Raw genomic sequence first — 16,978 nt, 5'->3', positions numbered from 1 at the left:
ATTCGAGGAGGCTAATTATTTGACCAACGGGTTTAAACCGGTTGAACCTGACTAGCTTTTTAGGCCGGCTGATCTATACGAGCGAGGCATGAGCCGTTTGTTCATGAGTTCGGTCTGATACGAGCGAAGCATTTGGTCTGGCTAAGTCGGGTTCAACTCCGGCTCGGGCTGTTTGTTATGGCCCCTGCTTCCCTTCGTCGCCGGACTGGATCTCGAAAGCTTTCCCTCGACGGCGAGTCCCCGGAAGAAGAACGAAGATGATGTCGACCGGCGTCTACACCTCCATCGGCGACGACAACAACGGCACCAACGTCTCTGGAACCGTTCCGGTACGGTGTCGGTACCTCTTTCCCGTCGATCCCTCTTCTCTTCTCCTTTCTGATCTTACAGGATCTTGTTTTTTCTCCTTTACCAGGCCGTTGTCTCTTCTGCGGATCACGTCGCCCTCAAGTTCAAAGGTTAGATCGATCCCTCCGGATGCAAAATTCTGTCAGATTGCTATCTCGAATCGCTAACCTCTTGCTTGGTCAGAGTCCAACCTTCAGACCTTTCCTCCTTCTTCGGATTCCCAGGGGAAGATTCCTGTCTTCCGCCCCCCTTCAGATGCCGACGGTACTCGGCCTCTTCCCGGCTTCTCTTTCTTTCTCCTCCTGTGACCATTATTGCTTTCGATTGTATCGTGTCTGGGGTTGCTTTCTCATTTGGATCAGGGGTCTTAATTTTGTAGATACGTTCTCGAAGCCAGTGCGTGGGAGCTACGATGAACCGCAGCAGTCGGGATGGATGCATGCGTTCACTGTGGTTGCTTACAAACCTTATTTCGATGTTGATACCGCTGATGTCTTGGAAAGGATCAAAGATTCGCTTTTCCCGTTCAGAGGGACCTTCGCTGATAAGACATCTGATAATCCCGACCTGTACGCGCTCTTCCCAATATGCGGCTTCACTATTTAGTTGTTAGCTAATTCTGCCTCGTCATACTAAGTTTGAAGGCAATTTCTTTCAATTAACTATTTCTGTGTGAAACTCCTTGCCTCATTCCATTATGAAAATTTCCAACCATCATTCATTGTTCTTTAGGCTTATGTTTTCCTTTACTAACTTGGATGTTTGGAGTTACAAGGGTTATCATATAGTTCTACCTTGCTAAATGGATTGAATTTGTAGTGAAAAATGATGGTTTATGATTAGGCTTAGACCATGGTGTTCAAATATACTGAAGTTATGTTTACAATTGTCACTGTCAAAGTAGTGGACTTCAGATGATGTTGTCTTACGTTTCATCATAGAAGCTATCACGTTGATTCAAACCAACCAAGTGGCTTTAGAGATGTTTTACCAATTTTGTCTAATATGTTCTAATTTAAACACCTAAGTCAGTCCTTCCAATTAGATAGATGAAATAACAAGTCAGCTGCACTGCACTGAAGAGTGAATTCGTGTAATTCATGTTTTTCATAAACTGTCACATTTCATATACTATGAGTTTCTATGTTGCCTGTGAGTTTGCTTGGACTTGCCAGCATATTCCTATGGAATTTTTTTAGAGCATTTTTTTGAGGGAGGAGATTCTTGAGCGTTTCTGATGCCAACATATGGGAGATTTTTGTGGAGTGATGCTATTTGATCACATGACTTAGTAAGATCGCAGATATCTATCCCTTCACTTCATTTGTATTGTATCTTTGGAAGAATTGTCTTGAAGGGAACGGAAGTTGTTACAATATTTGAGCCTCGAATTCAACCTTTTATCTTCCAAGAACGGAGAAAATCAAGTCAGCCACTAAAGTTGGTCAGCTGATAGAACCGGACTTCAAGAGAAATTTTCGCCGACTAATAAGTTTCTATCTTAAGATTCTCTATATAATTTTTCATCACTTGCTGATTCCGGTTACTTTTGTATTAATGCCCAGTCACCAGCCACACTTCTAGTCAGTGGCGGATCTAGGAATTCAAGCATGGAGGGACGATTTTTACACGGAACAAGGGGTGGTATCCTCTATCTTCACCGGTGGAACCCCATAATACTAGGGGTTCCACCGCCAGTAAGGAGGGGCGACCGTCGATGCCGCCCCCCCCACTGGATCCGTCCCTGCTTCTAGTGATTACTATGTAGGTCCCCAGGCAAGAGATCTGTGGTCCCAATAAAGTAAATTATGGGCGTTCTCAAATTTGACAGAGACATGTTAGATATTGTTAGAACAACCAGTATAATGCATCATCCCCACTGGATCCGTCCCTGCTTCTAGTGATTACTATGTAGGTCCCCAGGCAAGAGATCTGTGGTCCCAATAAAGTAAATTATGGGCGTTCTCAAATTTGACAGAGACATGTTAGAGATTGTTAGAACAACCAGTATAATGCATCATATTAGTAATGTTTTACAAGTATTTGTGCTTTGCCAAATTTTCATCAGAACTTTACTATTGTCAAAATGCCTCCAAATGTTTATCCTTTCGTTGTATGTTTAATGCTTCCAGATTTCCAACATTCCCCAACCATCCTCAGACAGGAACATTCTACATAATTAAGGTAAACTCTGAGGAATTTTGATAGTATTGTAACTCTGAGACATTTTGACCGAAAGGGAAACTTTGGGGAAGCAAAATGAGATTTTATGTTAGAGATACTTGAACTCTAACCTAAACCAACTTTTATTTTAGTCGAGATTCATTCGTTTGTGGAATTGTGGTATGTGTATGGTGTGCTGAAGCCTGATTGTAATCAAACGCAAGTTTCTATTTTTTGTGGTTATTTCATTTTGTTATTTTCTATTTTGCATCCTTCTTTTGTTCTGGAAGGTTTTCTGCCTAGATGACATGAATAATTTACAATACCTCCAACTCTGGGATTTAAACTGACTTTGCTTTTTGCAGATATGGTCCATTCTGGATATGCACCACGTTGGTCTTTGTGGCTGCTGCCATTGGCACATTTGTCACTTATTTAGCACACAAATTGCAGCATAAAGAGTGGGAGTATGATATCAATTTGGTTACTTGGTCTGCTGGTTTGTTTTATGGCTATGTCACTTTCGTTCCTCTCGGTTTATACATCGTACTCAAATACCTCTCCGTGCCATCTGGACTCGTTCAACTTTGGTGTCTATTTGGCTATTCCTTATTCGTTTTCATTCCTGCCATGGTAAGCTATATGTTACTTTCTCTAAGTTCAGCAGAAATACCTTTCTTCATCATTTCATCTTTTTGTGTAATTCTCATTAGTTAGAAAATGGAACATTTACATTATTTGATTTTAGAGCTTCTTTGCATCTATTTGATAGCTTACATGCCAACTAGAGGTGGGTAGAAAAAACCTAACTTATCTCATTCAACCTGGAAAACTGAATCTTCATGAGATTTTGGGCAAACCAAGCAACTGATTAACTCTATTCTTGATCTATAAAATCTGCCATCTGGTGCATGTTTATAGCTCGTTCTATAAGCAAACCACTACCATTGTCGAGATGACGAGTTACTCGAGGAGTGGAAGAGCTATTACGTTATGTACTTCGTTAATACTTTTAAGTAAGCGATCGTTTAGCAGCTACAGTTGTCTTTTCTGTTTAAGTTGATCCATACATTGTCGTTGATGCTTTGACTTGGATTGATCTTTAGTTGCAACCGGTGGATAGTTTGTCTCCCAGATGGATGGTTATTATATTCGGCTCTTATTTTGTTACATCGTTCTTAGAGTTATTCCAGTAGTGCATCCATACAACTTTAATTTCATACTCGATTGATTCCGTTCACAGTTAACTGTGTAACTAAATGATTATGCTTGTTCATCCATCGTCTTACTGCCTACTGTATGTATCCTTGCAGTGCCTCTTCATTGTACCTGTGGAAATCTTCAGATGGGTGACCGTCTGCGCTGCAGGGTTCATGTCCGCAACCTTTGTCGCGCTTAATCTTCGCACACACATTGTGTCATCTGGGGAGAGGTGGTTCCTAATCGTCGCCGGAATATTTCTGCTCCAGTTGACTCTTGCAGTCGTTTTGAAGCTCTACTTTTTCACGATCACTGTGTGAGCAAAGTTAAAACGGCGGTAAGTATCAATACTTTCAGTCAGAATCTCACATTGATAGAGCAGAATGTCCTCATTTTCAGTCGGAATCTCACATTGACAGGAGTTTCACATATCGGACTATCTTTTGATCCAAGCATTATATGCTCTGTCAATTAAACCTAAAGACAATAGAATTTTGATTCTTAATTTTTTCTTTTTTTACTATATGACAAGATTTTTATTTTTTAAAATATAGACTAGGCTGTAACTCAAGGATTGCAACTTAGTAGATCTTCACTCTGATGGAGTATTATTAATTCATTGTTTTAAGTTCAGTTCAACTGGGACATACACAAACATGACAATGTAATCTTTTTGTTCATTGTTATTGAAAAATTGTTATTAATTTCATAAAATCTACCCCACAATTTTCATGAAAAAAAACATTAGGTAACATCAAATGGATTGAGAATTTGTAGACAGCATGCACAAGTTTAACTTGGTTCAAATATCGATCCACAAATAAAAGCAAATTGACTAGTGCTATTCAACAACACCAAGCACACAAAATGGTTGCATTACTTACAAATCATCACCATCCATGAAAGGATATCTGAAGTAGTGACATGAAAACTACTCTCATTTCCATCGAGGCTTCTAATACTTTTACGAAATAACAGCGGTAATCGATGGGGTAATTGTGGGTCTTACCAGTACAGGTGTGTTCCCAGTTACTGACTGGAACGATGCGATAGTCTCCAAATGCTCCCAAACCATCCTCCGTCTCTCCTCCGTTGCCTTCCTATTCTCTTCATCCTCCTCGTGCCGCCTTTCGCAAGCCAAATAGAGTTCTGGATCCATCTCTGATAACATTTTCTTCACATTTTGTGTTAGGTTGAGAACAGCTTGATTCCAGTGACATTGGATGTTCCTTTCTAGAGCTGGGAAAATCAAAGGCATGATTGCTTGTCGATTTTGTGAAACCAGACTAATGACATGGTCATTGTTCCACAAGAATAGGGCTCTCTCTGCAACCTAAAAAATGTTCACAACCAATTAGATATATCATTTTGATGAATCGAAACAACTTCAAAAACAGGTGCAGATCGTATCGGTGCTGGCTTTGCTTATCTACAACATCCTAAAATCTACATTTGCTTCCAAACCAAGCAAAGAATAATGTCCACTGATGACATAAATTTCACTCTAAAATAAAGGCGAATAGAGACAAATTCTCTGATAAAACAAGAGAAATGTTGTTCATATGTATAAGCAATCAATCCGATAATACATAGCATATAATTTATAATGCAAACATTCAAACGTATCAGGAAAAAAATTCACTGCTACTTAAGGGTGTGAACATTAGAGTATTTATTTGACTAATACATAGCATTGGCTGATATCCTGATTAAGCTTCTAAATTAACTCATAGAATATCATGATGAGACGACGAGGGTGGTAGATAAGAGGCATAACAATCCTTCTTTAACATAGCAGAATTGTTTTACGAAGGTGAAGTGCCGGTTCCTAACAATAATGTAACATTGGAGAGTCTATGAGCAACTTATAACTAAAAAAATATAATCCACACTACAAGATTATGAACGACACATTATCTGAAGCAGTAGAATTTGCTTTAAAACTCATACGAAGAACATGGATCTAGTGCAAATGTGAGACCCCAATTTGCATTTTGTATCTACGACTCAATCTCATAATTGAGCAGTCGCAGAAGGATCTAGATTATCCGCAACCTAATCTACTCATTCAAGATATATGTGAAACTTCACGCGATCATTGGAGAAACTGGCATACAATCATTTGGACATGCACCGGTGAACATACACAAAGGAAGACTTGAGAGTCAGAAAACTTTAAAGAACTAGTTCCATCAACATGTATGTAACAAATAACTTGAACTCATTCAACTAAGAAGAAATCATAAAGTGATAAAAGAAGTCTATGCATAAGGGAAGTAAAGAAATGTATTAGAGAGAGTTTTTATCACCTGGAAGTGTGAGTTGGTGACACATAAGGAAATTCTCTGAAACAATGGAACCACACAATCCTGGAGATCCACCATGTTGGTCGCCTCCAATACTTCCTCCAACTCGCTCAAAAACATAACTTCCTTCTGGCTACTTGTTATCGGCCAATACTTCAATAGGCCTTTTATCACTCCATTTGCCAATTTAGGCTCTTTCTCCACAAACTGTGTCACACAGTAAGTTAGTTGCTGAAGATAAACACCTAGTGTCTTTGGTTTATGAAGAGGTAACAGAGCTTTCGTCAAAAATATTTTGTGCTCCTCCTTCAATGGCAGTGCAAACCCGCTGATTACGCTACCAAAAACCTCTAACAATTCTGCAATCCCATTATGCTTATCCGTCTCGAAAACAAACCGGTAAAATACATTGTTGACTGCTTTTCGTATGAAGGGGCGATGTACCATAAACTTTCCATAGATTCTGTGCAAGATGGTTTTCAAGCAATCCCTTTCTCTGGGGTCCTCTGAATCAAACAGGTCGAGCAATTTCACAATGAATGAATGATCTACATATTTCTTTCCAATTTTAGCATCGAACGATGAGGACTCTATGAACTTCAGCAACAAATCATAAACAAGTTGTAAATGGGGCCATGCAGGATCAAACATTGGTTCTTCCTCATCAGTCTCCCCGCTACTAGTGCTGGTTCGGTTGTTCGGAGGGAAGGCCCTAAACAAGTTAGCAGCAAACATCCTACAGCTAGAGGAGATAATCAGTTCGGTGAACTTAGAGGTCCCTGAATCAACATAATCAATGAGGTCGAGCAGCGCCTGCCGTTTCATTTCCTTCTCCGAATTCTTGTTTAGATCTGAGAAATCAAAGATGACACTACAGAGGCTCAATTTGCTGAGGAAAAGGTTCTGCTTTTCTGCAGCAGGAACATCCTTGAATGTAAGCAGCGGTTCGATGCTGGTGACAACACTAGAAGGGAAGATAGCGGAAGCTGTCCTCTTCACTGTGGTTGCCCGGGAAGGAAGCACATTACCACTGCTTGTCCGCTGGATCTGGTTCCCGTCCCCCCGAGGCACACCATTGCTGCCGCCATGGCCACGAAGAGAACCAGAAGACGTATCAGATTTGGAGGACTTCCGAGGTATTTTACTGAGAAGTTGCTTCCACATTGTGCCAGAATATTGAGAAGTGCTCGGAAAAGCCACAAATTTTCAATGAAATCCCGAGATTAAAGGTGCATTGCCTAGCATTTCAGATCAAACCAGCATAATCACACTAAGAGTGAACGCAGAATCCAAATCGGGAAGCAGATAAGGCAGAAATATCAAACATAAACACAATCAACACCTGCCTACTAACGGAGACAGCAAACTGGAATCCAGATCTGGACCTGGAAGCACGCCCGGAAAAAGCGGCGGATATCACAGTCCAGCAAACCCTAGGAATCGCCGGAGGAAGCGGCTCAACGAATTTTCCGGGCAAAGGTTCGCCGATCTGTCGAGAAAAGCTCGATCCGAAGCATAGCTCGCAGATCCGGCGACGGATTCCCACTCCGAACGGAGAGACTGGGGCCGCAGCCGCCTTCGACCCCTACCGCTCTCCTTTCGGGATCCGCGGAGGCGAAGCGAACCAGAAATAAGCAGAAGCGGCAGCAGCAGCGCAGTGAGAGACACAACTGCTCAAATGGACAGCCGTGATGCATCTCCGTGCGCAATCCTAGCCATCTGAGCCGTTGAAAAGATGGAACGAGAGATCTCAAAACACCCTCTATGCGGATCTAAAAACAATTAATAAATATTTTCCTTTTAAATTATTATTTTTATTATTATTTAAATTTATGGTAAAAATCAAAAGAGTAGGACTTTTGTATTGAAGTTTATTTATATTTATTGAATAAAAAAAATACCTTCTCACGATTCGGGTGAACCTTTTTACCTTTTTTTACAAAACCTTAAACCCCAACCATTTTTACCTTTACCCTTTGGTTTAAATTTGTCCGTACAGAGACAAATGACGTCGTATAGATGGACGCAGTCTCAGCATACTTTTTTTTGTACGGACCTATTCGTTCTATAGATTTTCTTGTCGAATCATTTGTAACCAATTGGTTCCAAACAATAAATTTTTGCTAATAAATTTAAGATCATAGAAGAATTAAAGATAAATTCACCATCGGACATCTCCAAACAGGCACGTAAATCACTGCACCCCAGAATTTAGCTACGGCAGTGGCCGATTGTCGGAGAGCGACGACCGGAGGAGGAGGGTAGCTGCCGCCGGAGTAGCTATATCCATTAGTCAAGTTTGGGAACAGACTTTGTCGGACTCTCCATGCTTATCTTTGCCAATTCCCATCTTGACTCTTAACAGAACAAAAAAGAAATTACCAGAATTGATACATTATCAAGGGAATCTCGACTCAAGATCGAGTTTTGCCGGCGAAAAGCTAAGCAAAATAAGAACTCCTAATGAATTGAAGTACAAAATCGACAATGAGAGATCAGAAGAATAGAGAAAATCAAACTTTTCTAGAGCAAAGCAATCCCAATTCTTGAGCTTTATCCAGTTCAAACTTTTGGAACAAACAGCTGACGAAACCCTAAATTAGCGATTTTGAAATCTCCATAGCCGGAAACAACACAAGACATTGTGTGGATTTGAACCGTAGACACACTTTGTGACGAACAATCAGAAGAATAGAGTAGAATGAACTTACCTAGGGCACATCAATCCCATATCCCAATCCTTGAGCTAAGCATTGTGGACAAAAATCAAATGATCTCGTCTAGAAGCAATGGGTTGTGAACTGTGGGTGAGTTAGTTAGGAGTGTTGAAAACTCACATAGACAGAAAAAAAAAATAGAGAGACAAAGAAAGTGAAGATAATTCACTACGAAAAAAATAATAATTTAGGGAAGAAATTTTGAGATGAATAATTTTCGTCCTAAAATCGTAACAAGTTTGGTGAAAAAAAAATTGACCCAAATTAGAAACAAAATCTGTAACAAAATATATTCGTCGCAAATTCCTAACAAAAATATTTTCATCTCAAACTTCGTCTCAAAGTCTAGGACGAATTCTTGATTCATCCCTAATTCTGGGACGAATTTTGGATTCGTCCCTAATTTTGGGACGAATTCAGAATTCGTCCCGAATTCTTGGACAAATTTAGGATTCGTCCCAGAATCAATTTTTTTTTTTTAAAAAAAAGAAAAAATAATCGGAAACCTTAAATATGAACCTAGAGACATCAGAATATCATAATAAAGTTTTTATGTGTTCGTTTCATTCTCCTAATCGTAAAAATATCCTAATATCCTCAAGGAAGTTGAGCCTTATAAGGGCCCCCGAGAACATGTCCGATTGACATTAATTGATCAAGAGGTTATGGGGAACATAGCCTTGTATATATTTGGTAGACTAGGCACGGGGCTTTTGAGAGCATGTCCGACCGGTATCAATCAATCGAGAAGTAATGGGGAACAGAGTCACGTAAGTATCCGACTGAGTGGGGAGCTAGACCCACCCCTCAGTGTCCAACCAGCCTTGGTCGATTGGGATGTAATGGATAGTAGAGCCTTATAAATATCCACCTGAGTGGAGAGTTGGGCTGCTCACCGTTCGGGATGTAATGGGGAGTAGAGTCCCACAAATATCTAGTTGAGTAGGGAATTAGGCTCCTCAGAGTAACCGCTCAACCATGATTGATCGGGATGTAATAGGGAATAGAGTCTCATAGGTATCGAGCTAAGTGAGGAGTTAAGCCCCCCAAAATATCAAATCTAACTCTGGCCGATCGAGATGAGAAAATTTTCACTCAGTAGATTCCTCAGTTCTTATTTTACCTTGAACTTTTGACTGCCAACTACTTTGGACTCCACTTGGGGGCCTGGCTCATTCACCGTATCATCAAAGCTTTAGAACGAATAGCAAGAGAGGAAGCAAAGCAACGACAGTGAAGCAGTAAATCCATGATTTCGAAGTATTCATTGTTAAAAAAACAAGTCCTTATGCAGATTTGGGACGCAGACACACTTGGAGATGAACAATTGAAAGAACAGAAAAGAATGAAGTTAGCTAGGGCACAACAATCCCAGATCTCATTCCTTGAGTTGATCATTGTTGACCAAAATTAATTGTGGCAAAAGGTGAAACGCTTGTCCCTAGCGTTTCTGTCGTATCCGACCCAAGACCATCACGAGAGAGGAAAATCATAACATCCGAGCGAACATGTGACGGACAGGGTGTAATACGAGAATAAAAAATTTATTCCTCAACTGTCCAAAATCAAACATTCAGAACAAATAGAGAGAGAGAAAAAGTAAAAGAATAATATTTTAAACCCTAAATACATGAACTGATAGTTCGATTCGATAAAAGCAATCAGCGAAAGAAAGAATCGAAATTTACTAAATATTCTCACGGATCGCTATTCATTACATTGTTGCCTATAATGCCTATAAATAGGCAGTGATATAAATCAAGTTGAACTGACTTGACTAGACCCAAATCTCCATAAATATCAGTGTGCCATTTTAGACATGTGTTATGCTCGACTAGACATTTTAATAATAAAATATTATCGATACAGCCGTTTAATATCGTTGGTTTTAGGATAAAAAGAATAATTTAGAAATAAAATTTAAAATAGTAAGTTTCTTAAATATTTTTTTTAATGTAAGATTTGCTTTTGATAACCTTTTAATTTTTGTCTAATAAATTTACTTAATTTTATTCAGACCGGTGCGTTGTCCTTGATGAACCGGTAGCAGTCGAGCCAGAGTATGAACCGGAAGCAGATGAACCGTGCGACGAAGTTCTTCCATTCGAGCCGGTGAAGACCACATCGATCTTGTTCCTCACGTCCTCCGGCGAAAACCTCAACGCCGCCGCCGAGGCGACAGTGGCCTTGCACCTCTCGTGGAAGACTCGGTACTGAGGGACGATCATATTCTCCACTGACTCCCTCACCTGCTCCCGCATCTCGGCGTCAGACACCACCGCACGCCCCTTGCACGCTGCCTCCAGCGCATCGTCGAACCGCCGCATCCGTCTCTCTGCTTCCTCCGCCGTCATGTCTGCCGTCTCCATGGGAATTTCATCGGCCAGCTTCGCCCACGCGAGCCTCTTGTAGCTCCTCAGGTAGTGCCTCGCGTTTTCGGCGTGCCGCACCGCCCACTCGTCGCCGAGGAGAACGGCCAGGGAGCTCTCTTTCACCTTCCTTACGATGTACTGGAGGTTGTTGGCGAGGAAGAGGTACGAGATCGCCGCTTCTCGGTAGAGCTCCGCCCTGCCATTGAGCTTGCAGAGGAGAACGAGAATGAGCCACGCTATTCGTGCTGAAATCGATCCGGCTGCGGCGGCGGTGGGGGAAGAGGGAGGGGACCTCCATGGATTTTCATGTAAGGAGTTGACGATGGAAATGGAGGAGGAAGGCGGGGACACCGGCGGCGTCGCCGCCGCCGTCGCGTCGAACAGGGACTCTGGCGGAGGATACGGTGCCTGAAAGGGGAAGTCGGCGAAGATGTCGGCGAGCGTAGTTTTGTAGTCGGAGAGGAAGAGGACGTAGTTCATGACGTATCGGGTGAGGGGGTGGACGTCGCCGCCGGGGACGGCGGACCTGGAAGCATCCCGCTGAATCGCCGCCTCGAAATCTGCCAGCGTTGCCCGTGCCACCTCTGCCAGCCGGAGGAGGGACGCGACAGCCTGCGACCGAACCGCAGCGGTGGATTCGAAGGCGAATAAAGTCTCTATATCTGGCCAGTGCTCGGAGACGGCGTCGTAGAGGTCAAGGAGCCGGAAAATCTGCTCCGGCGACCTCTTCGACCTCGCTACCGACTCGGGGAAGGCGAGTATTCGGGCGGCAACGTCGCCAGTGATGTCCGCGAAGCAGGACTCTCGAATTGTGTCGGAGCCTTTGAAGACTTGGTCGCAGAGGAAGCGCTCGCCGGAGAAGAGTGTTCTGAAGGCGACAGGGAAGGCGGCGAGCCAAGATTGGATTGTGGGCTCGATCGCCGCCCAATTGAGCTTGTGTACGTGAGCTTTCTTGCGGTCGAATCCCAATCGATAGATGGATTCTTCAACGAAGGATTTCCGCATAGTAGTGTAGATCCTTACGCACTCCTTGCCGTAGCCGGCGGAGATCATCGTCTTGGCCACCGCACGAAGGTCTTGCATTGCCTCGCCGACGCCGCTGCCGTCCACCTCGGCATCATCGACGTCGGACGCATCAGAAGAGGAGGCATATTGCAGGCGGAGAGAATCTCTGGGGTTGAGGATGGAGTGATGAGCCGAGAGGAGCAGATGCATCTCACGCTCGAGGCGGCGCATGGCGGCCGCGAGGAGTTCGTGCGCGCGGAACAGCGCTGCGGATCGTTCCTCGGGCGAAGCGGAGGACTCCGCGGAGGGATCGGAGAAGAAAACCATGGAGCGGTGAAGTTCCGCCGCGGCGCGCAGCAAGTGTACGGAATCGGGCCGGCCGGCGGCGGAGAAGAGGGAGCCGGCCACATCGAGGCCCCAGCGGCCAATGATCTGCTCCGCAGAGGCGATGTTGTCCTCCATCAAGGTGTCCGAGAACGTGCGGCGTGAGGGCGAAACGGAGCTCTCGGCCGGCCGGCGGTCGCGCTGCCGCTGCTCCGAGTGACCAGACGAAGAGAAGAATCCGCGCATTCCCTTCCGCGGCATCTCCGATCGACCTTAAAAATCACGACTTTTCGCAGACGGAGAACGAATCAAACCTCAAAAAGACAGAACAACTCTCAAAAATTTCGACTTTTTCTTTCTGCAAAAACCGAAATCGAGCTCAAAAATCTCAACTTTGCAGGGGAAGAAGAAATCGACAAGCATCTGCAACTCAACTGCTCAATCTGTGACTCCATTTATAAGGAAGTCACGTAGGATGTGCTGAATTTTTAACGGGTCACCATTTTTAATTCAGAATTAGGACTTTGTCTCCCACGTGAATTGAGATATCTTAGGTTTCGGACTAAAAAAATGAATATTTTTTATTATTTTTAATATTGTTTATTTTTATAGTATTTAGATTATTTTTAGTATATAGGTTATTTATGGGTTATGGACAGATTATTAGTAATTTTTTTATGGGTTATGGTTTATTAATTCTTGATCCGGCGATAAGAAGGGTTCCCGTCCTGAGGAGGGTCAATGACACGAGGAAGGTCAAAGTCAAAGTGGTCGAAGTTCCGAGAGTTCGTCCTATCGAGCGACCCACCTCCCCACTCGGACAGGGAGTACCTGACCCATCACAACGACAGCTCGGACAAATACCGAGCTTTCGACGCTCAGGCATGGAGCGATGAAGGCCGAGCGACCGTCCCGCTCGGCCGAACAGTGGACACAGCCCCGACCAAACAGGCATGGCTCCCTCGCCTCGACAAGACGGAGCCGAGACAGCGGACCATCGGCCGAGCGGGCATCTCTCTCGGCCCAGTCACAATAGCAGCCAGACAGTAAACTGGCCGAGCGGCTCTTCTGCTCAGCCCGGTAACAGACAAAAGGAGTAGCTGGTGATATCTTTCTAGGAACTCGTGCCATCGACAGACGGCATGGCTGGCGGCATGGCTAGGCAGAGGATCGTATATTGGAAGCTTCCGCTGTTTTGTCAGAGATATGCTCGGACTGTTAAGGTATGGTGTCAGAGACGTTTTACTGGCACGCCCTTTCATGGTAAGCTTTGAGAGGCGTGCACACCTCGACAAGCGTGCACGCACGCTCCCAGGAGCTCTATATAAGGAGCCCCAAACTTCATCGGAGGTATGTTTACTACTGTAGCTACAGTTACGCTGTTGTTCTTTTCTCTTCTCTACTTCATTCACTTGCCGCCGGTGACTGACTTGAGCGTCGGAGAGCCATCGCTGGGGAACCCCTCCCCGGCTCAGTATTAACGACTTGTGGTTGCAAGCGTAGCTCGTCGGAGACCCATGTCATCTTCAGTCTACATCCAGTCAACGTGAACGTCATCTCCCCAGCGTTCGTCGACTCGACTCTCGGACAGGATCAATTCTGTTATAATTTTTTTTTACTGATAAAATTTTTGATCATGTCTGAAAGCGATGGAGACAGTTAGTTAGAAATGTGATTTTGTAATTGAACATGTGAAGACTCCACTCCGTTAGTATCGGATTAGGGAAGGTGTCCCCGACATTGATCATCCGACGCTCAAGTCAGCCACCGACAATAGTGAAAAACAAAGAAAATTATAATAGTAACAAGAGCGTACTCACAAATAACGCATACTTTCTCCGGTGCATGGACCCCCCCCCCCCCCCCCCTTCCATTTTTTATTGTGATCATGTAGCGTACGTGCATGCTTCTCAAAGTGCATGTACATTTTTCCTAGAAAAAATAAGTCAGAAAAGTGTCTCTAACACAATTTCTTAACGGGACGTGCAAATCCCTGACATTTCAGTGGAAGTTTTCATCGTACTATTTTGACTACTGATCACCATGCCTTGTTGTCAGCGGCACCATCTCCCAGAAGGATACGATGAGCTAAGCAAGGGGGTCCCAGTGTTTGGCCGAGTGGGGGAGCTGCTTGGTCGCGATTCCCCGCCCGGTTACTCGAGGTTGTTCTTCTCCACGGTTACTCGGCTCAGTATGTTATTCCTCGTATGACCGAACAGGCGGTCCGATCGAACTAGCCCTTATAGGGTCGTCACAGTTGTGAACATCTGTCCTCCTTTCTTTAGTCGTCCGGCTATTGGGGCGCTGCCTATCATCTGGCCGGAGAAGTGATTTGGTCGGACATGCCTCTAGGCGGCACCTTATTTCTGGACCCTCCTTTCGCTGAGCGAGCACCCATGCCTGATCGACCCGTCGCCACCCGCTCGACTAATTTTTGTGACCCAATGATTCTATGTCTTTGACTGTCTTGATTTTAACCTTCACATCGATTACTTTTCCCATCTTTAACTCGTCCTTGGCATATTTTTTTACCACCGCATCAATTTCTTTTCTTTTTTACGAGATAAGAATTAATTTTTTTTTTTATAAATCATAATTTATATAAATATCTATTTAACTATTAAGAAATCGTCTAGCGGATGAGAGTTTCTTTATGTTTAGTGATTAATTTGATGTTTTTCTCAATTTCTCCATCTCATTCATTCGTAGAATAATTACTATCTTATCTGACATCCAAAACATAGTAGAAAAAACAATCACAAGGCTCGTGACCATCTATATTTTCTTTTTGCTCTTTTCTATCTTTTATCTTTAAAAATGCTTTTTTGCGACTTGTTCATAACTAATTGAAAATCGAGGCAAAAGTTCGCGACCATCTCTATTTCTTTACTTTTTTTTTGCATTTCTATCTTTAAAAAAAAATATCTTTTTGTACTCGATTCATAGAGAATTGAAAACTGAGGCACTAGTTTGGACTTTTGGTGTTTGTGATGGGAATGATTTTTGAGGTCTGAACTAACTAGAAGCAATTGATCAGTTCAAGTGACTTGGTCTAAGGGGGGGCCTGTGTCACTCTCCTGCAGTTAGGTTATAGTTGACTCGATCATTATTTCGAAGGAGAAATAATCTTACATCCGAGATACATATATAGTCAGCGGAGACGTGTAGTTAAGATGAAGACGTCTTCGTTTATAGATTCGTATGAGAATTGTCATGTTGATCGAGTAGTATGAGTTTATACTTCTAGTTCGATTGTGACTTACATAACCCCTTTGGATGTGGCTTGTGCGAAGCCAAATGGATTGCCGAATCATAATTTGAGGAAAGGAGTGAAGGTTTGGAAAAATGATATGAGCAAAAACAATTGCCAATAATGACGAGTATATATGGAGCATTAGCCCCCGGGTAATGGTATAACGGTAAGATCCTTCAAGCAACTAATCAGGTCGAATCTTAGCTACGGGCCTTATCTAGACGAACACGGCCTATTTACTTTGGACATGAAAATCCTTTCTTCCTGATACAAGAGTGTAAGTAGCATTTGGGCAGCGAACATCTAAAGGTGCATGAAATAATGAATGATAAATGTCTCATTTATGTATTAGTCATTATTCCAAAGGTTAACAGTCGTCCGTGATTTATCTCTTCCGTATTAGTCTTGGGATGAATTGACGGGAACGCTAGGGCGAACGTATTCATTTTTTGTCATCATGAAATAATGAATGATCCATAAGAATATATTCTCATGAGTATATTCTATTATATTCTATTATATATTTTATATAATGAATGATCCACAAGGATATATATTATCGTATATTGATATTGTGTAGTGATGAACATGCGAAAGTTGCAAGGAAAGAAAATATCATTTGATGCAAAATTAGAAGAAGAAAAATAGACGAATTAAAATCTTAAATATTTGACCAAGTATTGAACATCGTTTTTATCATGTCAAAGTCTAAGAGGGGGTCGTTATGGTCATGGGTGTTGAAATTTATAATCTCAACTAGCAAATTAAACCACAAGCTCAACCGGTTCCAATAGAAGAACCGCTTGGTTCAGTGAACTAATGGAATCGAAGTTAAAGAAAGAATGGCTTTTTACTTTTTTTTTACTGAACCTAGCTAGTAGGCTAGTAGGTAATTTTATGAAATGACGAAATCACGTAGGTTAGTTAGAAAATGGTCAAATCATTTATGCTGTATCAATTTTATCTCTTATTATTGTTCCTATTCCCATCGATTCAATTATTAGTCGAATCATTTTTTTCATCGGTCGATTTCGATCAAAATTGATTAATTAATCAATTTTGAAATCTAGAAATCTCAGAATTATATGAAATCAATTTCTATGTGTTCATCTAGTTCTCCTGATTATATTCATACATTCAAACATCAAATTAACCTGATATATTGAGAGCAATGATTTCTGAACATGAAAATGAGTTTAAAAAATTAATCCATGTTCAAAAAATCATTTCTGTTAATATATTAGGTTAAATTGATATTTGAGGTGATGAATATAATCATAAGAACTAGAC

The 16,978-nt window shown here is 42.3% G+C and overlaps 3 protein-coding genes across 6 annotated transcripts; 1 reads left to right on the top strand and 2 right to left on the bottom strand.

Moving 5' to 3' along the window:
- The first annotated feature begins 120 nt into the window (after nt 1–120).
- Nucleotides 121–4,326, top strand: LOC122047885 (protein YIPF1 homolog). Of its 2 annotated transcripts, XM_042609412.1 has the most exons (7): nt 121–329; nt 416–458; nt 532–612; nt 728–917; nt 2,877–3,144; nt 3,825–4,048; nt 4,131–4,326. In XM_042609412.1, exons 1-6 carry the CDS (start codon nt 258–260, stop codon nt 4,029–4,031), a joined length of 861 nt encoding a protein of 286 aa, XP_042465346.1. In that variant the 5' UTR covers nt 121–257; the 3' UTR covers nt 4,032–4,048; nt 4,131–4,326. The 2 variants fall into 2 exon arrangements, with proteins under 2 accessions (XP_042465346.1, XP_042465345.1); XM_042609411.1 differs by having other exon boundaries at nt 3,825–4,326.
- On the bottom strand, nt 3,743–7,673 carry LOC122047884 (serine/threonine protein phosphatase 2A 57 kDa regulatory subunit B' kappa isoform-like). 3 transcript variants are annotated; one of them, XM_042609410.1, is made up of 4 exons: nt 7,360–7,673; nt 6,021–7,255; nt 4,721–5,044; nt 3,743–4,023 (listed from the first exon to the last, which is right to left on the bottom strand). In XM_042609410.1, the coding sequence occupies exons 2-4, from the start codon at nt 7,179–7,181 to the stop codon at nt 4,021–4,023; spliced, it is 1,488 nt and encodes a 495-aa protein (XP_042465344.1). In that variant the 5' UTR covers nt 7,182–7,255; nt 7,360–7,673; the 3' UTR covers nt 3,743–4,020. The 3 variants fall into 3 exon arrangements, with proteins under 3 accessions (XP_042465344.1, XP_042465342.1, XP_042465343.1); XM_042609408.1 differs by lacking the exon at nt 3,743–4,023 and having other exon boundaries at nt 4,533–5,044; XM_042609409.1 differs by lacking the exon at nt 3,743–4,023 and having other exon boundaries at nt 4,533–5,044; nt 7,364–7,673.
- A 3,070-nt stretch (nt 7,674–10,743) lies between these two features.
- On the bottom strand, nt 10,744–12,696 carry LOC122048873 (exocyst complex component EXO70H1-like). The gene has a single exon (XM_042610387.1). It carries the CDS (start codon nt 12,694–12,696, stop codon nt 10,744–10,746), a length of 1,953 nt encoding a protein of 650 aa, XP_042466321.1.
- Nucleotides 12,697–16,978: the final 4,282 nt, after the last annotated feature.

Source organism: Zingiber officinale, chromosome 2B, assembly GCF_018446385.1.
Source record: "Zingiber officinale cultivar Zhangliang chromosome 2B, Zo_v1.1, whole genome shotgun sequence".
Taxonomy (NCBI): domain Eukaryota; kingdom Viridiplantae; phylum Streptophyta; class Magnoliopsida; order Zingiberales; family Zingiberaceae; genus Zingiber; species Zingiber officinale.
This window is presented reverse-complemented; position numbering and strand designations above follow the sequence as displayed.

Coding starts and splice junctions, on each gene's coding strand:
- LOC122047885 (XM_042609412.1), top strand. CDS start 258: ATGATGTCGACCGGCGTCTACACCTCCATCGGCGACGACAACAACGGC. Junction 613..727: donor CCCCCCTTCAGATGCCGACG/GTACTCGGCCTC, acceptor TTAATTTTGTAG/ATACGTTCTCGAAGCCAGTG. Junction 918..2,876: donor ACATCTGATAATCCCGACCT/GTACGCGCTCTT, acceptor TGCTTTTTGCAG/ATATGGTCCATTCTGGATAT.
- LOC122047884 (XM_042609408.1), bottom strand. CDS start 7,181: ATGTGGAAGCAACTTCTCAGTAAAATACCTCGGAAGTCCTCCAAATCT. Junction 5,045..6,020: donor TCACCAACTCACACTTCCAG/GTGATAAAAACT, acceptor AACATTTTTTAG/GTTGCAGAGAGAGCCCTATT.
- LOC122048873 (XM_042610387.1), bottom strand. CDS start 12,696: ATGCCGCGGAAGGGAATGCGCGGATTCTTCTCTTCGTCTGGTCACTCG.